The 21,773-nt window shown below is 39.9% G+C and overlaps 1 protein-coding gene across 5 annotated transcripts in view; it reads left to right on the top strand.

Annotated features, from left to right (window-relative positions):
- Window positions 1-21,773, top strand: part of usp32 (ubiquitin specific peptidase 32) — a 54,186-nt gene that overhangs the window by 623 nt on the left and 31,790 nt on the right. For all 5 annotated transcript variants that reach the window (XM_065960080.1, XM_065960082.1, XM_065960081.1 and 2 more), the window contains exons 2-5: window positions 15,092-15,219; window positions 17,131-17,236; window positions 18,098-18,216; window positions 20,612-20,771. In XM_065960080.1, the coding sequence (XP_065816152.1) occupies window positions 15,092-15,219; window positions 17,131-17,236; window positions 18,098-18,216; window positions 20,612-20,771 (513 nt within the window). The remainder of the gene's footprint in view (window positions 1-15,091; window positions 15,220-17,130; window positions 17,237-18,097; window positions 18,217-20,611; window positions 20,772-21,773) is intronic.

Genomic DNA, 21,773 nt, shown 5'->3' with positions numbered 1-21,773 from the left:
AATTTGATCGACTGGCATTATATGATACGTCTGCCTTCACTTGTAAGCAAGGTCACGTTAAATTGACAGATTATTGTACTGTGTTTGGTGTGGCGCTCTGGTCACAGCTGCGAAAGTGTTGCTAGTGTTGGCTAACGGGGAGGGATGGGCTGGCTTTGCCAAAACACCAGTACACAGAACCTTAAATGTGTCATACGTTTGTTTACCTGACATTACAGTGTGCACATTTCTTCCTCTGCTGTCAACACAGCATGCTAACGAGGTAGCTATGAAGCTAAGCTCACAGAGGGGGAATGCCTCCAGACTGTTTGCTTTAGCCTTGTCGTCTAGCGGATTTCGAGCCTAGCCATGTGATACAGGCTAATCGTCTGTGTTAGTGGCGGTAGGGGTCTCTCAGGTTGCTTCTGTTAATCTGGACACCCTTTAGTTAGCATGATGTGGTTGTTGCGTTTAGCTGAATAACAAACATGTTGTTGTCACTGCAGGAGAACTTAGCCTGTGGACATTTATTTAAAACTGGACGAGCCATCGGATGATCCCTCGTAAACATCAACATGGGCCTCCTAGGGTTGCATAGTCTGCAAAATCAGATACCTCCTGTAGATTCAAATATATTTACTGATTAATACCACATTAACGTGTTCTTCTTGGGGTCTATAAATGAAAGTAAAACACGATGTTAACGTTTCTTACAATAGACGATCTTTGTAAATAAATAAAACAACAGTAAAACAAAAACAATCCACCCTTCACACACAGATATGTCACCTACATAGAATAGAATTACTTTATTGATCCCAAACTGGGAAACTGTGGCGTTACAGCAGCAGGTTATCCAAACACACAATATTAGTAAAAAAAAACACAATATTAGTAAATCTAAGCACAATATAATATTAAATACAAAGTAAATAAGCAGTAAAATATCAAAACTAAGAATGGGATTTAACTTAGCATTACTAGTCTTAAATATGAAAGATTAAATGTAAATGTGCAAAAACAGAGTTGTAAATGGCCAGTATTGACATAGGGAGATGTGCAATCAGTGATACTATAAGTTAAAGTGCATGAGTGTAGACATGTTATCAGCAGAAATATCTTAGATACTTCTGCCTCTTAATTTCCCCTTTAAACTCACCCTTTTAGTGTTCTGGGTTAAATGTAGTGGTTGTTTCCAGCTTAGTTCCAGTTGAACAAATACATGTCAATCCTCTTTAAAGCAGTGGTAACAGTCACATGTTGCCTATTATTATTATTATTATTATTATTATTATTATTATTATTATTATTATTATTATTAAGGCATGTCTGGTGTAATAATGTTGATCATTGTTAATCATAAATCCTGTTGTTGTGTTAGCTTTGAGTACACATGTAAGTGCACATGTTTTTGATGCATTGGATGAGGGGCTACATACAGGTTTGTTCTCCTAATGCATCCATCCTCTATTGTCTAATAGAGTCTACTCTAAAAGCGCTCATTCTTATGATGTGGCAAAATACCACACTTTTTAGATTTTCAACATCAGTCAGTAAGAAGAAATCAGCGTCCACTCTTCTTGGAGCTTTTTCGGTTAGGAAACTATTTTCTGCAGATTCACATCATCTGCATCACCATGCCTGCCTTTTTTTAAGAAACATGGCAGACAGTTAGCCCCTGTAACGCCTCTGTTACTACCTCTGATGGCGGCACAAAGGTGGGATTACTTCGTCCCCCAGTTATGCCTCCATGACATCCATACTGAAGGCAGGATGTCACTGGGGTGTATATATCGCACAGAGAATGGGCAATCTCTTTACAGTGAATCCATAATAATAGATCAAATGTATACTTTTTTTGCACCTTTGTGTACTAACTCTAAGATGCCTTTCTTTATTTGCAAACCTCAAACCGGTACGTGTTTTAAGAGATATTTTGGTATGGTTTAGTAAAAACACTTTCCACAGTTGCAATTATCTTTGCGAAGTATACATGCTCCAGCAATGTCATTGAAACTTAAAAAAAACAAAACAGCTTTTTAGGTTGAAAATATACCCCCCAAGAAGCCTGAAAACCCCTGGATGGACTGTTATTTATGTCATCAGTTTGCTATTTTTGCATTTTTTTTTAAATTGTGTTTGTTTTTTGTATATCACCTTGCACCCAGCTTTGATTGCATTAGTTTTGACAGATACAACCTATGACCATATCTTCACAAAATGAGTGTGAAAATGCCTGTAATAACTCTTGCCGTAAAACTGACAATATGCATGAAATCTTATAAGCACAGAACGCAGCTAGCTGAGTCTGTGTAGTAAGTGATGCAGTGTTGGTGCATGGTCAGATGTGGGTGAGCATTTATCAGGAAACACATAGGAGATGTTAAACCCGATGGCCTTCATGTTGAACTTTACTCCCTGGGTTGGCAACAGATGAACTTTGTCAGATTACGAGGGGGGAGCTGTTACACATTCATCCAGGATACGGTCACATCTGTAACAGAGTCCTGACAGACTCACCTGTCCTCTGCATTACATACAGTGTAAGATATTTCCAGCTGAGATACTCCATTATTATTTAAGTCCATGTGTGGCAAACCTTCATTATTGCCGCTTGTTGTGCGGTGGTTTGGACATTCCTCGTTCCCACTCTGATGATCACATGTGACCACACACTCGCAGGCGGTGGAATTATCCAGCCATCCAGCCTTATCTGACCGGTCACATGCTAGCCTTCCCTAATTCCCACAGCAGTCTCGACTGCAGCAATTATGGGGTCGGTTTTCATCTGAGCTCGTCCCGGTAGGACCGCAGTAGGATAACATTCAGGGAGCATCCTGTGTCCTGAAAGTTCATGCTTTGATTTGTTCCTGTAGTAAATCCGGGATCATTCAGACTTCCTGCAAGTCGTTATAGGGCTGATTGTGCAATCCATGTTCACTTTGTTTACAGTTTTCTTACCACTACACGGTGTGATTGCTGCCATATGTCTGTTTGAAATAAAACTAGTATAGTGTGCTGTTAAACATCAAGATGTTAGATACCACTTTATCCTTCCTTATGCTAATCTAGATAACTAGACTTACTGCCCTCTCCTTTCTGTCATTTGAAGTCATATATCATCAGTGTGACAGCTTGAAAGGTCAGGTTTCTTTGGGTCACCATACTGCTGCTCTTGTCCTTAAAAAAAATATTGCTCTAACATATTAATCATTTTCTGAATAAAGCTGGTTAATAAACAGTCTTGAGGAGGTTGAATTTATTCCAAATAGATGACAAATTTAGGACATTTTCAACTCTCCGTGCATAGATGTTATAGTCAGTCGAACAGTAGAACAACATTCAGACAGTCTGCAGTTTTTAGCTTGCACGTAGGTTAAAAATTCTCCTATTGTCTACATCTTTTTGTTTTGTTACCTTTATCATTTTACAAGATGCATGTCATATATGAGACAAACAAACTGAGACAAAGTAAGCAGCAACTGCTCGGCTGGTTTAAATGGAGTAAAAAACAGGAAATGATTTTAAAAGTCAGGCAGGCTTGCGAACATATAGCCTCTGAATAATTTATGTTTAGAGTTTTTCCTTGTATTTTTTCCCATTGCCTGTTTCTGTTTTAATTTAAAAAAAAAAACCTTCAATAAAAAAATCAAAACAGGAGGTGGAGAAGTAGCTGCAATGATTTAAAGAGGTGAAAGTCCTTTTTATTTTCCCAGAGATTCTTAATTGATAATAAAACATTTACTGAAACAGCACAGAAGGACACGTCCCCCAGTTGGTTACTGATGTTTCTAGAAAGAAGGAAAAGGCTAAAGTCTGCATTCTTCACTTACAGAGAAACGTCATCTAGAGTCCCATGTTACCTGACCTTCATAAAAAGGTTAAAGATTATATTATATACGTGTGATCTACTTCAGGTCCAGTTTTTGTTTTCTGGGTGATTGACAAGAAGTTTAATTTAAAGGGAACAAACATGAAACATATCCTTCTGGCATTGTGAAGGATGGACAAAGCTGCCGTGTGATTTCTGTTTGAGCTTCATCAAGGTTATTGTTTGAAATCATCTCCATTGTTGAACAGTAGTTTGCAGATCAGAGAGAGATCACTTCCTGAAGTAACAGCTGACTGTGCGTACCTGGAAGTGTTGACTCACCTTGATGGTATTTATGAAGCTTAAGATTGTGGAGCTGTTGTATTGCAGTGAGTTATGTTGTAATACCTGGCAGAATCATTCCCGTATGGAGGAGAGCAGTCAAAGGTAACTTCCCTGTTGCCAAAGTAACCACACCCCCTTTTGGGTGACACAAGCACTGTGAGAGCGCTGGTGTAGATCCCTGTGATACATGTGGTTGAGCACACGCCTGATTTGAATTGATCCTTATCATACTAAAGCAAGACATTTGAATTGTATTTAGTTTATGGCTGTTGCTGTCTCCACTTTGATGTGTGTTGTGTTGTGTGTGGTAAGTCAGGTACTACATGTAAACATTGCTTTCCACTTCTACGTCACCTGCACCCCTGGGCAAAGTCGAGAAAGGGAGTCACAGGTGAATGAGGAAGGGGAACCAGGAATCAGGGGAAGCCACACAGTTTTTCAACCGTGCGTGTGTGGAGGTGTTTTCGGGTCATATCATGTTTAATGTCATGTGTTTTATATACACCTGGCTTTTTACAGGTGTTTTCTAATATGAATGATTGTTAATAAAGAGTTAAAGGCAGTCAATGACAGACATTGTTTTTTACCCACCATGAGTTGGAAAGACTTCAGATTCCATCCAGTAGCAGAGTAGCTCTTTACAGCAAAGAAACACAAACATGAACTATTTGACTTTTTGGACGACGATCTTAGTTCAAAATTTGACACTGTGAGTGTGAACTACTTCATTTGGATATGTGTGAACTATGTATGTCTGAACTTTGAGCTTGTGGTTTTATGGCGTGAACTTGCACAACACTGCAGCAGAGCGAAGTGTACAGGTATATTCACAGTGAGTGAGAGGCCGAAGATCAAGCTACCCCCCTGACAGATAAACCTAGTCCTAGAGGTTCCCTGGCACCATGATTAAACGCTGCTTCGTCCATATTTAGAACGTAAATTACAATATGTTGTTCTTCCATAGCAGACCTTTGAGGAAGAGTTCAGAAGAGTTCAAGATTGTCAAAATGTTCATTACCTTTTGAATCCACACAACATGGACTGCTTTTATCATTTAAAAATGGGGCTGAGGTTTAATTGTACCGGTAATGCACTTTAACTTCAGTGAAGCTGCATAACTCAAACATGTCTGACTGTATTGACATTTTCTTTCCCAGACTGACCCTGGTTGTTAATACCTGTTTGCATTGGCAGAATTGTTAATGGTATTTCAGTATTTTCCCGTTTCTCTGATGGAGCAGGGACCTCTTTACATGCAGATTTTTAAAGTACCTTGAAAACCTTCATGGGTCATTTGATCCTTTGTGGTTGACCACCACACAGTTTAGCTTTGCAACAACCAGGGTCATCAGTCTGAGTCGTCTGACACTCAGTCTGACAGTCACCTGAGAACTGCGGAGGCTTGCACTGCTTCCCTGAGTCTGACGTCAGCCGGCTTTATCAGCCCAGCTGGCAAACCCCTGCTTTGCATTCTTACCTGGTATTCCTGGTTTGTGGATGTGGGTCTGTCTACTGCTGCCACAAAGGTTTACAGTGCGGTGTTTGCTATGGAAACATGGTTAGGCCATCATTCAGATATAGGTGCATGTTTGCATGCTGCATTACAATAGAACATATTATACTTTAGCTGTCGACACCAGGACTGTCAAATTCACACTTTATTGATTGAATGTATTATCTTTGCATATGAAAATTACTAAAAAGCTTGATATAAACCTTGTGCTTAAAGTTCTTCGCATCATAAAGCAATTGTCTGTACTTTTTTGAGTTTAGGCAGTGAGTTCTTCTTAATCTGGGAGTGCCTCAATCATTTTGCTGCTAGACTTTCTGTAACTTGTATGAATGAGTAACATGCAGTCTTTAAGCTTTAATTATAGTTTAGATCTCCATAGAGGTGTGTGTTGTTTACTCTCCTGCTCTTTTTGCATTGAAGTACGGTGTGAGGCAATACCAAGTGAGGCAAACATTTTTAAGTGGCTGCACGACACCTTTTGTCAAAGACTTTTGATATCATAATCTCATATAATAGCCTGCTGCTCCCGCAATGGAAAGACAACACCAGGGGTTATTAGCCCAACGATGGAGGTAGGTAAGGCCCTTTTGGCTTTTACAGCCAGCCTTAAGGGGACTACTCAGTTATTTGCACTTCATTTTCCAACACTGGAGGTTGCTGCTTGGTTTTAAAGTAAACAATAGATACATAAAGATTAGAAAGATGAATTGCTTCATCCGGCAGCCTAAAGTTTTTTTTACTGAAACATGATTCTTTGGGTTAATTAAAATATGTCCTCTATTAATTGAATGTTTTTGCGTCCAACAGCTCCAGATTGTTATTCCAAATATTTGATGAATGAGAAGGGCTTTGAAAAACCAGAAATGGCTGTTGCATCACATTTTTCAAAGCTGCCAGACTCCATTCACAAAACTGTAAATTTTACCATGCAGAGCATTGAAGATGCATATCTACTGCTGACTTAACCGGTTGGCATACTAATGTGTCACTCACAAACATTGTTCTGGCCAACCCACAGTCACATTATAACACAAGGAACTGAATCAACGGGGCAGCGGTATACTAGCAACTCTCATGCTCTGCTCAAATATGTTCCGCTAAAATTACTGTTTTTGTCAATGAAGTCTGGTGGCTTTTAGGAGTGCAAGGTAACATCATTTTCTGGTTATTAAAAGCATCTGACTCTTTTACGGAAAGGTTTTTCTCTGTTTGGCTCCTTTCTGATAAGTTGTCAGACACTTGAAATAACAATCAGGTGATAAAGTCTATGCAGAACACGGGGGATTATTAGGATTTGTAGAATCAATTTTACAAGTGGCTCTAAAAATAAAAACATTTTCTCTTCTCAATCTCATCAAACAAAAGCTCTCGGGTGAATGCTGGCATCCTGCCCTCAGGTGAAAAGGACAGGGCTTTCTAAGAACAGCACTCCCTGTATGTTTCTGCCTGCAGCTATTTGTTGACAGCCGGGCTCATGTGAGCTCAGTATTTGCATTCTGCTTCAGACTCTGCAGTGTTTCCTCTTTCACTGTCAGCAGAAGTGCTCCTGTTTATTTGACAGGATGGGAAGCATTAAGTCACAGCGGGACGCTTTGCTGGCTTCTGCCATGATAATTTAGTGAGGTGGTCGTACAACAGAAAACCTGCTGTGAATGTGTGTGTGTTAGAAATGCAGGTGTGTGTGGGCAAACTGAGAAAGAAAAGCTAAAGATTCAGAGGTGTGTATCAGGCAGTAACAATCCCTCATGCTTTGTCCGAAGAGAGTGTGTGTATGTGTGTGTTGGTGCACTTGCAGAAACCAGAGCTATTGTTTGCCCTGTATTGAATGGTAACCGTTGCAGTTAATGCAGCCCAGTGTCCACGAATACATCCATTGCATCACAGCATCAACAATACGCAGAGTGTTCTCCACAATGTGAACTGCTTTGTTTCCCGTCCTCATTTGTCTGTGCAAACGTAACAGTTCTGCTATAATCCCGTGGCTGTATTCTGTTTAGAGTGGTATAATAGAACACTTCTGCTCCCTGATTCGCAAACTAAACATTTTCTTTATTTACTGCCTGGTTCTCTGGGGCAGTTCCTTGATATGTTTGCTTTCTAACAAGAGTCTGACTCTGAGAGCCTGCAGGGGTTGTAGTTGAGGTTTTTGTGCATACAGTTGTCATGCTGATGATGATGAACTATTCGGGCTGAAACATCACATTTTTTTAAAGATATAAAATGGAGTAAGTAGCAAAGCCTTTTACTGGAGGAGCTGGATTCAGAGGATTGAAAAAATGACTTGAAGACAGGGCTGGTCATTTTCTCCAGATACACTTTTTTAAGATTTTGATTAAAATTGTCTTTAGGTCCTGACAGAAATGAATAACTCATGTGCTCTGAAAAAGGGATGCCTGTTGTAAGCCTGTAAAAACTTTGAACAATATCTGGTAAGAGGTACCAATCTGATGAACCAATCACGCCTCCCTGTCTCCCTGCTCCTTCTCTACCCCTTGCTTGCACTAGCACTAGATGACAGAGTTTATACTATGAATTTGTCGTTGGCCCAAGGACACATCGGACATGTGTCTGCAGGAGCTGGGGACGACCCACTCTACTGACTCACTCTACCAACTGAGCCACAGTCATTCATTGAATCAGGTGTTGTTAGTCATTCAGTCACCTCACTGAGGTTGACTATATAGAAAACTTTACCTATGGTGTTGTCACGATACTAGAATCTTAAACTTTGATATGATTATTTCTAAAAGTTAAACAAAAGTGTTACCTGTTTCGATACCATAAATATAAGTTCTACGTACGTAATATTGGGAAATTTTATTGTTTTTAGTCAACAAAAGAAACATGCTCCCTCCTGCACAAATAAGTTGGCAACGTTTTGGTACCGAAGCATTGCCAACTTTATGGGTTGACAATTTGCCAAATGGCTTCTCATATAACTCGTATTCCCTGACAAGTAGGTCACCGCAGTCTGGCAGTGTCTGCATGATATTTCCGTCACCTTCTCTTGTCTCATCTCTTTACTCGGTGTAACCAAAACGCTTCCATACCTCATATTTAAAAGCCGCTGTGGCATCCACTATTTCAAAATCATCGTTCTGTACTCCCTCGCAAATAACGCTGGTGTCCGCCATATTTGCTGAGGATGATGGGAGCGCATTGGACGATGGTCTCAGTAGTTCCCACTTCCCTCCTGTCTGCTCCACTGTGGCTGAAACAATCTACTTTTTTTTTTTTTGCTCAGGAGACCCATCCCTATCGACGCACTTTATCTGTCAGTATAGTAAAATTATAAACACCTTTACATCCCTACTCTATTCTACTTCAGATATTTCATGGTGGAATAACCCGGTATACACAGCTTAAATGTGTTGAAATGTTTAGATAGAGGAAGACGGCAGTGATCTAACACAGAGCTGTCTGCAGGGCGGTGGTTTATCCACCCTCCATCACTGATGCTTCCCTGATGGACAGCCCGCTCCAGCTGATCCGTCAGCTGGCTGCCCGCTAACCTCCAGCATGTCAATGTTGAGATTGAGTGAGTGCAGGGTTCAGCAGAGGGTAGATGTAAAATTAAGTCAGATAATGAGCCCTTCAAGCCCCCCCCCCCCCCCCTCTGATCTGCTGATTATTTATAATACCTGCACATGCTCAGTTCAGGGATAGAACCGTGATGTCAATTTATGCTTGGATACATTAGCTCTTCTGTAAACATATTCTCTTCCCCGATAGCCTTGACGTCATCTTTTGTTATTGTTGTATTGATTAAAAGCCCACTGGCAGCGTAATCTACATATTGTATCTGTAAATTACCATATCAGAATTGATCTGTCAGGGGAAGAAGCTTATTAGAATATCTAAATTTAAAAAGACTTAAATTAATGAATCAAATACTAAAACAACATTAACACCATTTCAAATGTTCACTAGTTTTGGAAGGTTTCAAACCATACCAAGTCTTCACTGTAACTTTGATTTAGCAGAGATTAAAATGTGCTAATGTGTCACTAATATGAGATAAGGTTTTTATGGGACAAAGGCAGCTGCTGCCGGGCTCTGCAGTGTCTTTTATTCTTCTCTTGTGAATACAGTGAGCTCGACATTACATGACACACGAGCCTGCTCCTTTCTTCTGCCTCTGGAGCTTTATGCGCTCTGCTGATCCACGTGTGTGATTGGCTGCCCGCAGGGCTGCTAAAGCCTGTGATTCAGCACTTCAATGCTAATCATATCTGCATTTCTATTGGGTGGCTCCTATCGCCCGCTCAGTCATACAGAAAAACACATTTTCTATTTTGTTAACGACACACCGCTGCTCTGCGACACATCTCCCATTTAGTCAGTTTGGGAAATGCTTCAAAATGTAACCAGTGGTGCTCTTGTGCAGTAAAGCAATCCTTCCTCACACTGTTACTCACATCAACACCTGGAAGATGTGCAGTAAAACCAGATGTTCATGTCATGGCTGCTTGATTGTGCAGCCAGGTTTATTCCCTGACATTTGGTCATTTTCTTGTGTTTCTCAGTGTTGAGCATCCCTCGAGGGGAGCTGTTTTTTATGTTTCTGCCCTCTGGCTGTCCGCACATCTTGTTTGATTGCAAGGTTTATATTTTCTCACAGTCATTTCTTACACCCCCACATCCAGCAGATGGTTTCCTTAGCATACAGACTACAAACAAGGGAAAACTAGCCGGGCTCTGTCTAAATTCGGGATGTTCCTAGCGGCTTATATCCTTGTCTATTAAACAGAAATTGAAAGTAGGACTAGCTGACAATCTAGCATTATATCTTGTGCAGCCGTTCTCTTGATGATCTGTGTTATCTCTTCAGACCGAGTTGGATCACAGCCTCAGCGGGTAAACAAGGTCAAATTGCTTTGCCGATTGTGGCTAACATTAGCAGTGTTAGCACAGCTAGCCTTTGGTCCTCCTTGCAGTTTCACGTCCAAATACCTGTGCTGAATGTTTTTACACATTGCTCGGAGTGGTTGAGTGATTATGTGCCGTTTTACCTGCCCTGCTCCTACGAGATGCCATCTGTCCACTGCGCTGGTTTACATCCAGGCAGGAGAGCCGGGAGAGCAGGCTCATTAACTAGAGCTACAGCCCCAGTTAGTGAGGCTGTACGACACATCATTTAACTGGTAATGTGGCCCTCATTGATTCATATTTATAGTTTAGTTTTTTAAGTTAAACTGACGACAACTGAGGGTGAGGAGGTTTAATCCTTTGGAGAGCTAATCACGCTATAGTCCAAACCAAAAACTGTCCTTACAGCTGAAGAAAGAGCTCGTACCTTGTTTGTTTTATCCATTAGATACCTGAATTGTAAAACCATCCAGGGCTATGTGAGACTTCATGCAAAACTATTTCCTCACTGGTTGTAATAACTTCCTCAAGTATTGTAACTTGATGTCCACTCTCTGACTTGAGGAAGTCACTGAGCCCCATAAAACAACAGCTTTGCATTTTATATTCTTCTGTTTTGTTCTTTTGCTTCCTGAAATATTCAAACTGTCTTTCATGAGGTCACAGTCAGGGTCCAAAAAAAAAATGGATGAAGCAACAGAGTCCTCTATAAGATGCTATGATGAGAATATTTTCCTTTATATCAATGCGATGTGTAGTTTGATGGATTTAAAATGTCAACAAAGGACGTGGAACAACATACTGACAAACAGAAAACATAATGCTGCTGTTTTATTTTGTGCACATAGAGGTAGCATGCACACAGTCTATACACAGACTCCAGTCACATGACAAAAACATCACCACCACCCTCTCCTACTGGCTCGAGGTGAATTCTTCGGATAATATCCTGCTGTGTTCTCACATCAGCTCACTCAGACTTGCTGCGGAAAGAATGCTAGGGGGCTGCAAGAGAAACTACGGGTGAAGTCAAAAGAGAGAGAAATCTGTTGTTTGCATTCACACATACGACTCCTCCTGGAAATATCAGGAGTTCTTGCGGAGTTTTCTGCATTCATCTGGTGAAATTCTATTGTCTAGATGACCAAGATCTAAATAAGGTTTTTAATATCCACAGTGTTTTAAAAATCTGCAGAAAAGACTGGTTGTTTTTGAACTGCTTTGAGATATTCTGTTAGATCTATTCATATTAAGATCAGAAATGCCCACAGTGTATCATCATTATTGGCTTTCATCACGGCTCTATCTGCTTGGATCTTTTTTTTGTTTTTTTTAACCACCGCCTCTGAAATTGGTTAGATGAATGTGCAATAATACCCGAGCCATCCCGAAGGACGCACCAGTGTCTCATCAATCCTCTTTTGCATCAGTCCTGTCAAACACCTGCGTCCCTGTATTGCTCTCCAAAGCATTTTCTTTGAATTTATTTGCCTCATTTGCTTCTTTGGATCACTTTGTTTGTGCAGCAGGCAGTAGATAAGGTTAGGCTGACTGAAAAGGGAACTGAAGGAGAGTGGTTTGTGTGTGTTTGTAAAACTAGATGTATGTATGTAAAAAGGATACTTCTGCAGCCAAGGACGTTCTTTGATGCCGACTGACAGCAGTCAAAGTCAAACAGAGACCAGCAGCTCATGCTGTGTGAGTGGTTATTGTTACTGTGAGTGTGGAGAAGAAAAGGTCACCAGGCCAACCAAGATAAACTATTTTAAAGGTCTGGTAGAAGTGGCAGAGGAAGTGTGTATCTCAGAAGTGTGTTTGTCCTTGTTTTAAACCCTTTAATTTAATGTTGACTGATCCGACCTGGTTCAGGATTTTGTGAGTAGAATTGGATTTAAATATTTAATATGAAGCTTTCACTATTCTTTCCTTTTATTGCAGTTGAGTGCCACACCAGACTCCTACATCTGCCTACTTTTCATTAAGCACTGTCTGAATGAGAGACTGTAAAACATTTCCAGCTGCTTATTTTCTTAGTGTTTAAAGTCACTCCTGTGTTGTTTTTTACTTAATGATTAAAGGATTTAATTTAGCTTGTGAGCTAAAGTATGTGGTAGCTCAGTTAGCAGCCCCTGACGCCCCACTGAAGAGTGCATTTTTATGTTGTTTTTTTTATACATTTCTCTCCTCGGCTTATTTTTATTAAGATGTATTTTTGGGCTTTTTATGCCTTTTATTGTAAAGATAGGACAATGGATAGAGTCAGAGAGAGAATGGGGAATGATACGGGATAGAGGAGGAACGGGTCGGATTCGAACCTGGGCCACCTGCACGGAGGACCACAGCCTCCGTACATGGGGCGCGTACTCCGTACAAGTTAAATGAGATCTGTGTTCATAAGAAGTTTGTCGTGTGGATTTCTTCACAGCTTACTTTTCATGAAGCAGGATGAAGATTTGTCAGGTTTTAAAATATCCTGTGAAAACTGCTTTTTGAAATAGATGAACATTTATTTTATGGTTGGAGAATAATGTTGTAAGTATGTTTACAGTAGTTTATTTTGATTGTTTTTGAAGTAGTTTATATTGATTGTTTACAAGGGTTTATATTGATTGTTTATAGTAGTTTATATTGAGTGTTTACAGTAGTTTATATTGATTGTTTACAGTAGTTTATATTGAGTGTTTACAGTAGTTTATATTGAGTGTTTACAGTAGTTTATATTGATTGTTTACAGTAGTTTATATTGATTGTTTACATTAGTTTATATTGAGTGTTTACAGTAGTTTATATTGAGTGTTTTTGAAGTAGTTTATATTGAGTGTTTGCAGTCTAACAACACGCTGCATATTGTTGTAAACATGTGTACTTGAGGTTTTGTGTTTCTGCAGGGTAAACTTCATGTTTCTATCTTTGTTGGACTCTATCTCCCTCTACAGGCTGATGTTAGAACACAGTAGAACCTGATGTTTCAGTCTCGTTTTACTTTTTTAACTAACACAGTTATTAACAGAAATATTTTTATTTAGGATTATAAAACCATGAACTGCCAAAAAACATCTTCTCTACCAGCATGCGGCCTGATTATTGCTAGTTGTTGTGTGAGAGATCTTAAGGAACTAAAGAGGTGATAGTGGTTATAATGAGCTCAACCTCACAGCAGGCACGCTGCTGTTGAGAATGCAGCTTCTTGTTTTAAAGCAGGGGTGTAGGAGCAAAGAGAGATGCTTACAGACTAGACAAAAGACTAAAACAGTGTGCATATAAATAGCGTATCCAAAATGATGCAACACGTAAAACATTGCCTCTTGTGACGCTTGAGACAAACAGATCTACATTTATCATAACAAACCCTGAACGCAAATTTGAAATGCCAGACCAACACCAGTGCAACGCCCGAGATCACTGAGTGCAGTGGTTTTTAAGGATTTAAGCTCGTTATTAATGACTTATCAAAACTGTTTAGGATAACTTATATTAGATGTCACAAAGTCACTTGGTTAAAAAAAGCTTTCAGTGCTTCACTGTCAGAACCAGAAACTGCAGCTGTTCATTTAAAGAGATGTTTACTATTTGTGTTATAAATGTACTTGATCTGGGATTTTGAAATCCTTTATTTAAAAAGCTTCTTTTTTTTTAATGCATTACTTTTTTCAGTAACTTTATAACCCAAGTATGATCAATGATTTCTTAAATTTAAAGAAAGATATATAAATTGCCTTTGCATCGTTAGATAATTGAAATAAAAGAATAAAACAATTTTAGACTTTGGCAATTTCTATATAAAAATGATTAATCATAATATAATATAAGAAAATTGGCATGATGCAAGCAGTGATTATATCAAATTGTGAAGTTGACAGTTAACTTCACAATTTGGCTATATACTTAATAATAAATGTTTTAATAGTAATGTAAACGATCTAAACATCATGTAAAGAGTTGTTCACAGGTTTGTGTGTTTTGAAACAGCAGGGAAAGAAAAAAAAAATGTTGTCCTTAAATGACTTTTTAAACATTTAAGTCAAAAACTATGTGTTCCTTTCATTCATTTCCTGCCTGGCTTTTTTTTTTTACTGGTATAACGTGAATGTGTTTTCTGCTCAGCAGTCTCTAATCCTCAATATATTCATTGAAACAGAGTAGAGCAGCTTAAGCGCGACAGGCGCGAGACTGGAATGAAATCTCTACATCTGAATGTTGTGCAACACCTTTGGAAAGGATAAGAGAAGTCAAATTTTTTTATTTGACTGACATTATCCCCTAGATATGACCACACAGCTCCGTGTAACACTCACTCGTGAACATTTTATTTATGGACTTCTTCTCAATGATAAACTGTCGGCCATCTGAAAATATAGAAAAATTGGTTATTGGTAATGTTGAGACTTTATAGTGAGAGAATTTCTAGTGTAGCGGAGGTGAAAAAAATGCTCGGTAGTGCAGATCAAAATTTAGATTAAAAATCAATTAAAATGTATTTTGTGTTTGGCTTTTGTTGTCAATATTTTGTTAAAGCAACGATGCATGCCGAGTTGTCTAATAACTTTCTTTCTTCTCTTCTTGTGTGTCTCCAGTCACGGATGTGGAATTGAAGCGTCTGAAAGATGCCTTCAAGAGAACCAGCGGCATCACCTATTACATGACCCAGCAGTGCTTCTACAGGGAAGTGCTGGGAGATGGAGTTCCCCTTAAAGTTGCAGAGGTAAGTTTCCCACAGTAATCTCACACAGCGTATCCTGTGTTGGCTAAGTTTGGAAAACAAAAGCTCAATATCTGCACTGCAATAAACACTAGATAATGAACCATTAGACAAACCAGCATGCTGCCTCTCTCTCCTCCGTCCTTTGTCACCATGGCAGCCGTTACTGCGGTGACAGCGGTCCTGATCTGAGGCTGCTGCTGCTGGTCTCTTCAAACAGAAACATGGCTGCTGCACATTGTTACAGTTCAAAGAAAGCATGAGTCAGTGTAGAAACAGATGAGCTCTTTATAATGTGTACACTTTAATGAGCTGAATAAAAATACAATCTTTTTCAATCTCCAGACGTCTGATTTGACCATGATGCCGTTGGTTAAATCAATCTAGGTGCACCGGTGGCCTAGTGGTTAGTTTGCGCACCCCATGTACAGAGGTTGTAGTCCTCAAAGCGGGTAGCACCAGTTCAAATCCGTCCTGTGGATTGGACAGGATCCGTTACATAACCGCTAGGCTATCGACCCTCCACAAAGTTTAAATTTATTAGAAACAAAAACGGCCTTATTTGAATTTGAATTATAACCTTAAGAGTTTATGTAATGTAAAAACATTAGGTTGGCGTCTAGTTTTTTCACTCATGTTGTTGGATACGTAAAAAGATTAAGTTATTTATTAACTTGTTAAGTGTGGAAGAGGATGGAACTGAATATACTTTAAATAACTGGTTAAAAAGTAACACAGGAAGTTTGATGGTGAATTTAAAACTTCAAAGTATGACTCATGTTGACTTCTCCATTTGTTAAGCAAGAAGTGATGCTGCTCTAGTGTGTGTGTGTTTATGTGTGTGACCCACTGACACAGACACACTTCATTAGTTCACTGACTGCACAGTCACCTCTCAAGCTTCATGTTTCTGTTCACACGAGCAGCCTGAAATCTTCTCTTTCACGCTTTGTTGAATGTTGAGGGTCCGGGACCTTTTATCTAAAAGATAGAGATGAGCTGTTTATTGATGATGATGAGGATGATGAAACATTAGTTTTTTATGTTTTTGTATTTTGATGTAACGTGATCTTGCAATATAACACCATCAAAAACAACATATCTCAAACTGTTGCACAACAGAACCACTGGTGTCTTTAATCTTTTAATAACTCAGCAGATAGTTCTAAAAATAGATCAATCATGTGACGTGTCAGTTGTTTTTCAAGTGATAGTGTAAACTTTACTCCTCCAAAGGGTTGACGTCATCGGCGCTCTTTTCAAAATAAAAGATGAATTCCTGTATTTTTGCCTCCTGCTGATCGTGGTCGTACACACATCCTCTTTGCTCCGTGTCTGATCAAGAAGAAAAAACAACCTCAGATATAAAACATGAAGTCGTTGGAAACAGAATAGAGACATGATGGATGTGCAGCACTTTTATTCTCAGCGAGAGACCTTCCAGCGCTGTTTTGCCCGGGGGAAAAAACCGCTAAGTTGACATGGGGCCTACCTTACAGCATAGTCAGTGATATTTAAAAAAACAGATGGACTGTCTAAATCAAAACAAAGGGATTCATACAGCAAAGTATTTGTTAAAGACAATACATTTATAGCAATCCTATTCTTCCAAGTATTCATCCCTCTTCGTCTTATGAAGTGAGAGCAAGTCTTTTCCTCCACAAAGCAAATAGAGTTGATGATTTTTTTTAACCTGCGGCCTTAATAAGTTGTCCCTTTACTTACAACTTTTATTATCAAGATACAAAAGAGTGGAGGAATCAAATTTCAGATCCAGAATCTCTGAGACTTAAAGAGCAACTTCTCTTCAGACCAACTTGTATCTGCATACTCTGCTAACCTGTAAATCGTGTTGCAGCGGTGTGAACACGAGCCAATTGGAAGTTGTTTCGAACACTGCTTTCTTTGTTTCAGGTGATCTACAGCTCATTTGGAGGCTCGTCCAAAGGGCTTCATTTCAACAATCTGATTGTGGGTCTGGTGCTCCTGACTCGAGGACGCGATGAGGAGAAAGCAAAGTGTAAGTTTCTTCTGACGAACAAAGAGTCGGGTGTTTTAAACTGAATACACCACATATCACTGTCATCACTTTATGTAGTTGCTCTCGCCTCGGTGTCATCTTACTTCTTGTTAGTCCTTTGCATCATTTTAAAGCAAACAGAAAACCATGAAAGGAAGAAGATTGAAAGGAGGGGTCAGATTTGTCTGATTCACTGCATGCATGCACATTCTCATGATGCATTGCTCCAGTTTGTGGCAGACTGTTCACTGTACAGTTTGTTATGCACTTTTACAAAACCCAACATTACAATTTGACAAGTTTCCTTTTACAATTCCCCCTACATCCAAACCTATATTTGCCTCACAGAGCACAAGAACAACAGACATGACAGCGTTTGACAGCCGAATTAAACCAAAAACTCTGAACCGCCTCTCCACCAGGTTAGGAGAGCAGTATAAGTCAACACGGCGAAAAAGAGAGCCCGCTTTGTGACGCTGAAAACTCTGACTTTAATGCTCACCATTCCCGGCATCCTCATTTCTCGCTCGGGAGTGCAGCCCTTTGGATTAAAACGTTTGAAACATTCATTATAATAATCCTTTGAAACATTAACGTTTTATCACAAGTCTGCCCTTTCTGCAGAGCTTTTCTAATGCAAAAGCATAAAAACACAATTATGGAAGCAGGACTTCTCTCTGCCTGTCTCTCCCTCATTGTTATTCTGAGAGCTGATGTTGATGTGTTGCAGGCAGAATAATCCATCAGGATGTTATTGACATTGTAGCTTCTTACTGAAGCCTGCCTTCCTGTGATAAAGCTCAAGTCTCTTCTGACTCTGTGTGTGTGTGTGCGTGTGTTTGTGTGTGTGCGTGCTCACAGACCTCTTCAGCCTGTTTGCCAGTGATCTGGGTGGATATGCTGCCAGGGAAGACATTGAAGGCGTTCTGCAGGTTCTGGATGGAGAAGTCCCAACATCCCTCAAGAAGTGCTTCAGTGAGGTCAGTAAACACAACACAGCAGGTCTGTCACAACAAACTACACACACACAACGAACACACCAGGGTCAAGTGTGTGTGTAAACGCGTGTGGTTTGAATAATAAAAACAGTCTAAAGGGAGCTTCAGACTGATATCTTTCTTATCAGCCGCCTTCTCTTGAAACCCTGGCTCATATCTCAGGGTTTGTTTTCATTATTGCAGAGGAGTTAGCCTCATGCTCATAGAACAGCTATTGTTAAGAGTTTCTCACATGGAGCCAGAGAGATAATACAAAGTTTGGCTTCATAGCGGGATATTGTTCTGCTTATTAGAATACAAAAGAGCCTTTCAGATCACGAAGTGCAACAAACAACTTGGGATAATAAAAAATAAAACGCAAATTAAGACCTTGATGAAAAACCCCCTCCTTCAGCAGAAGGTGAAGAGCTCGAGACACACACACACACACACACACACACACACACACACACACACACACACACACACACACACACACACACACACACACACACACACACACACACACACACACACACACACACACACACACACACCCTATTGGCACTGACTGCCTCCTCTCTCCTGCTCTGTATACTTTGCCTCAATTGTAAAGTTGGCACAGATGAGTTTAATCAGCAGCTGCAGCAACAGGAGAGCAGTACCTGACGCCTCGTTGCTACTTACGTATATTTACAGAGGCAAGTCAATCATTCATTCCTTTGGGAATCCCCTTGATATCCGATGTGCCTGCGAAAACTCCTCCCCTCCGTTATATTTCAGTCTCGAATGTAATCCAGTTCATAAAAAAAATTGAACTTTTGCGTTGGAATACGGAGAGACCGTATGACTGTGTGCTAGCTCAGCTAACAGGATGCTGACTAGCTAACAGACTATTTCCTTGGATTCAGTTGCCGATTTTGTTTGTAAAGTGAGTTTGTATGATTAAAAAGAACTTGACCTACCCTGGAAGATTGGATTGGAATAACTCTTGAGATGGAAAAATTGACCTGTCAATTAAGGATCCAAAAGGACAAATTTGGAACAACTGGATTGTATTCGTAGCCCCCACGAGAGCAGACTTTATTTGATCTCACTGGTAATATTGTTTTGTAGTTTAATTATTTAATTTCTGACTGGTTATTGATGATTATTTATATGACGACAACAGCAGACGACTTCCCTGGTTTCTGTTCATAGTTTCATGTTCTGCCTTTAATTAAGTTGTATCAGAGTTCTCTTTAAGTGGACATGTGAGCCTCATTTGGTTCTGTTTATCCCGGGCAAATTGTCAGTACTGTCCTTAAGAGGTTAATGTGTACCCGCCGATATGACTTTATCACAATTGCTGTTAAATTTAAGTTATTAGGGGAGAGTGGACACAACGGACGAACGAAATCTGATCCACGATCTATGGCTTTACTTTCTTTGGACTCGAATTCCTGGATGGCTGATGTTGCGCCTTTTCCGGACTGAAAACAAACAAAACTGGAAGGACATTTGTTTCTATTTTTACTAATGTTGTTTTGTTGCTGTATCTGCCTGTCCAATCCAAATAAAGATACAATTTAAAAAATAAGAACTTGAGTATCGGGTAAGCACATTGTGAATCTGAGAAATGTTAATCCGCTACAATATGGTTATACTTTATATAAAGTATTTATCAGATTTGTCAGTTCGATATAAAACACAGTCATCCTCTTTATCAGTTAAACATTAGTCTCTCCCTCGGCTACATGTAGTTTCTATTCATCTGTAAAGAAATGCTCGAGGACACTAGTGGCATCACCCCCATATTAACAGATCTACAGACATCAGTCACACGTGTAGGTGGAAACGAGGTGTGAGGAGTCGACAGGGGAGAGGGAGATAACACCTCAGCAAAGAGACACAACACTACAGAACATAACACCTCCCCCATAAGAGCTAAGTAAAAGTTTGTTTTAAACAGGGAAACCTCTCTTCATTATACACGTCACTTATAAACACTAACCAGATATGCCCCGAAAGTTGCTCACCACAAGTGCACTGTTAAACACACCATCTAGTGGCAGTAGCAGAACCAACACCACTGCCAACCTGTAACACACCACCATGTGTCAGAACACTACATGTAGCTGAGGAGGAGTGACAAAAAGGAGCATATCTGCTTGATGACTTGTGAGGCGTTAAAAGAGATGTGATTCAACACGTGGCCAACACCAAGAACCATGAAGCCTACCACTTTGCTCAACACGTATTGCCACAACAACAAAGGTGAGCGACACTTTGCTGAAGGCAGCTGACGGACTGTGCGGCTGGACTCCTCGAGACAGACACACGTGTTACAGGCGGAGATGCTGATCATCTCTTTCACTTTTTTCGACAAGTCTAACTGTGATTTCTGTTGTTGTTGCAGGGCGACAAAGTGAACTATGAGCGCTTCAAGAGCTGGCTCCTACAGAACAAGGAGGCGTTCACTTTGTCCAGATGGCTTCTGTCTGGAGGAGTGTGTGTCACGCTCACCGACGACAGCGACACACCAACTTTCTACCAGACCCTCGCTGGTGTCACACACTGTGAGTACAAGAAACACTCTCCTCCTATCATTTGTCTTCTCCATTATTCCATCTGCCCTTCATCAGTCAGCTCTCTCTCACCTCTCTGCTGCCTCCTATATCACACCACGATCGATGACTGCTTAACTGTTGATGCAGGATTTCTGTATCCATTACTCTGTAATTGTTGCCAAGGTTGACTTAAGGTTGTAGATGTATTTGTTGTTTAACTTTCGCAATTATATTGAAGACTCCAGAAGTTGGCTGCTCAAGTAATGTGGCAAACATTATCTGTATCCAGATCAAAGCAACCTAGAACCCAGTCCTTTACAAAGAAGGTCAGTCTGTGTTGATCCTCTGTAGTCTATTTTTTTGGTGTTAGAGGTGAGGTCCAAGACACTTACATGACATCCAAATAATCAGTGAGTAGGCTGTGTTATTCTTCTTTTCTGAAGTCATTGACTGAAACAGCTTTATACATAAGGTCGTCCCGTCCATGTACACATGATGTAAACACGTCTCAGACAACAGTACAGCTGGCGGGACTCAGGTTTCTCACTCACTGTAGACAGTCATGACTCAGAGGTATTTACACATGAGATACTTGATTACTGCTGTATCTATGTGTAAAATGTCGAACAGCATTCCTTTAAAACTTTTCTGCAACTTTGCTGCATTTGAAGAAAATGTGTAAATCGGCATCTTTCAACAGGTAGAACAAGAGACACAGGGAATATGTCAATCAAATAATTTGTATTGATATTGAACCAAATCACAGCTTCGTTATCTCATGATTCTCTAAATAAAGTTTACTCAGATTCTCTACGTAGAATTCACTTCAGTCAACTTGATTTCCCCCCCAAAAAAGTTCTTGCCACTGTACAAGACCTTGAGAAAAGAAACTGCATTGGAATTATTTTTTCTAAATTCCACCAAATGTAATGTATATTTAATAGAAGTTCTTCCACAGCTTATTCCTTCTACTAACAAAGATTTAACTGTGAAGCATGTTTGATTGCCCAT

The sequence above is a fragment of the Labrus bergylta genome, chromosome 11 (assembly GCF_963930695.1).
Source record: "Labrus bergylta chromosome 11, fLabBer1.1, whole genome shotgun sequence".
In the NCBI taxonomy this organism is placed as follows: Eukaryota; Metazoa; Chordata; class Actinopteri; order Labriformes; family Labridae; genus Labrus; species Labrus bergylta.
Note: the sequence above shows the minus strand (reverse complement) of the source record. Positions and strands in the feature narration are given on the sequence as shown.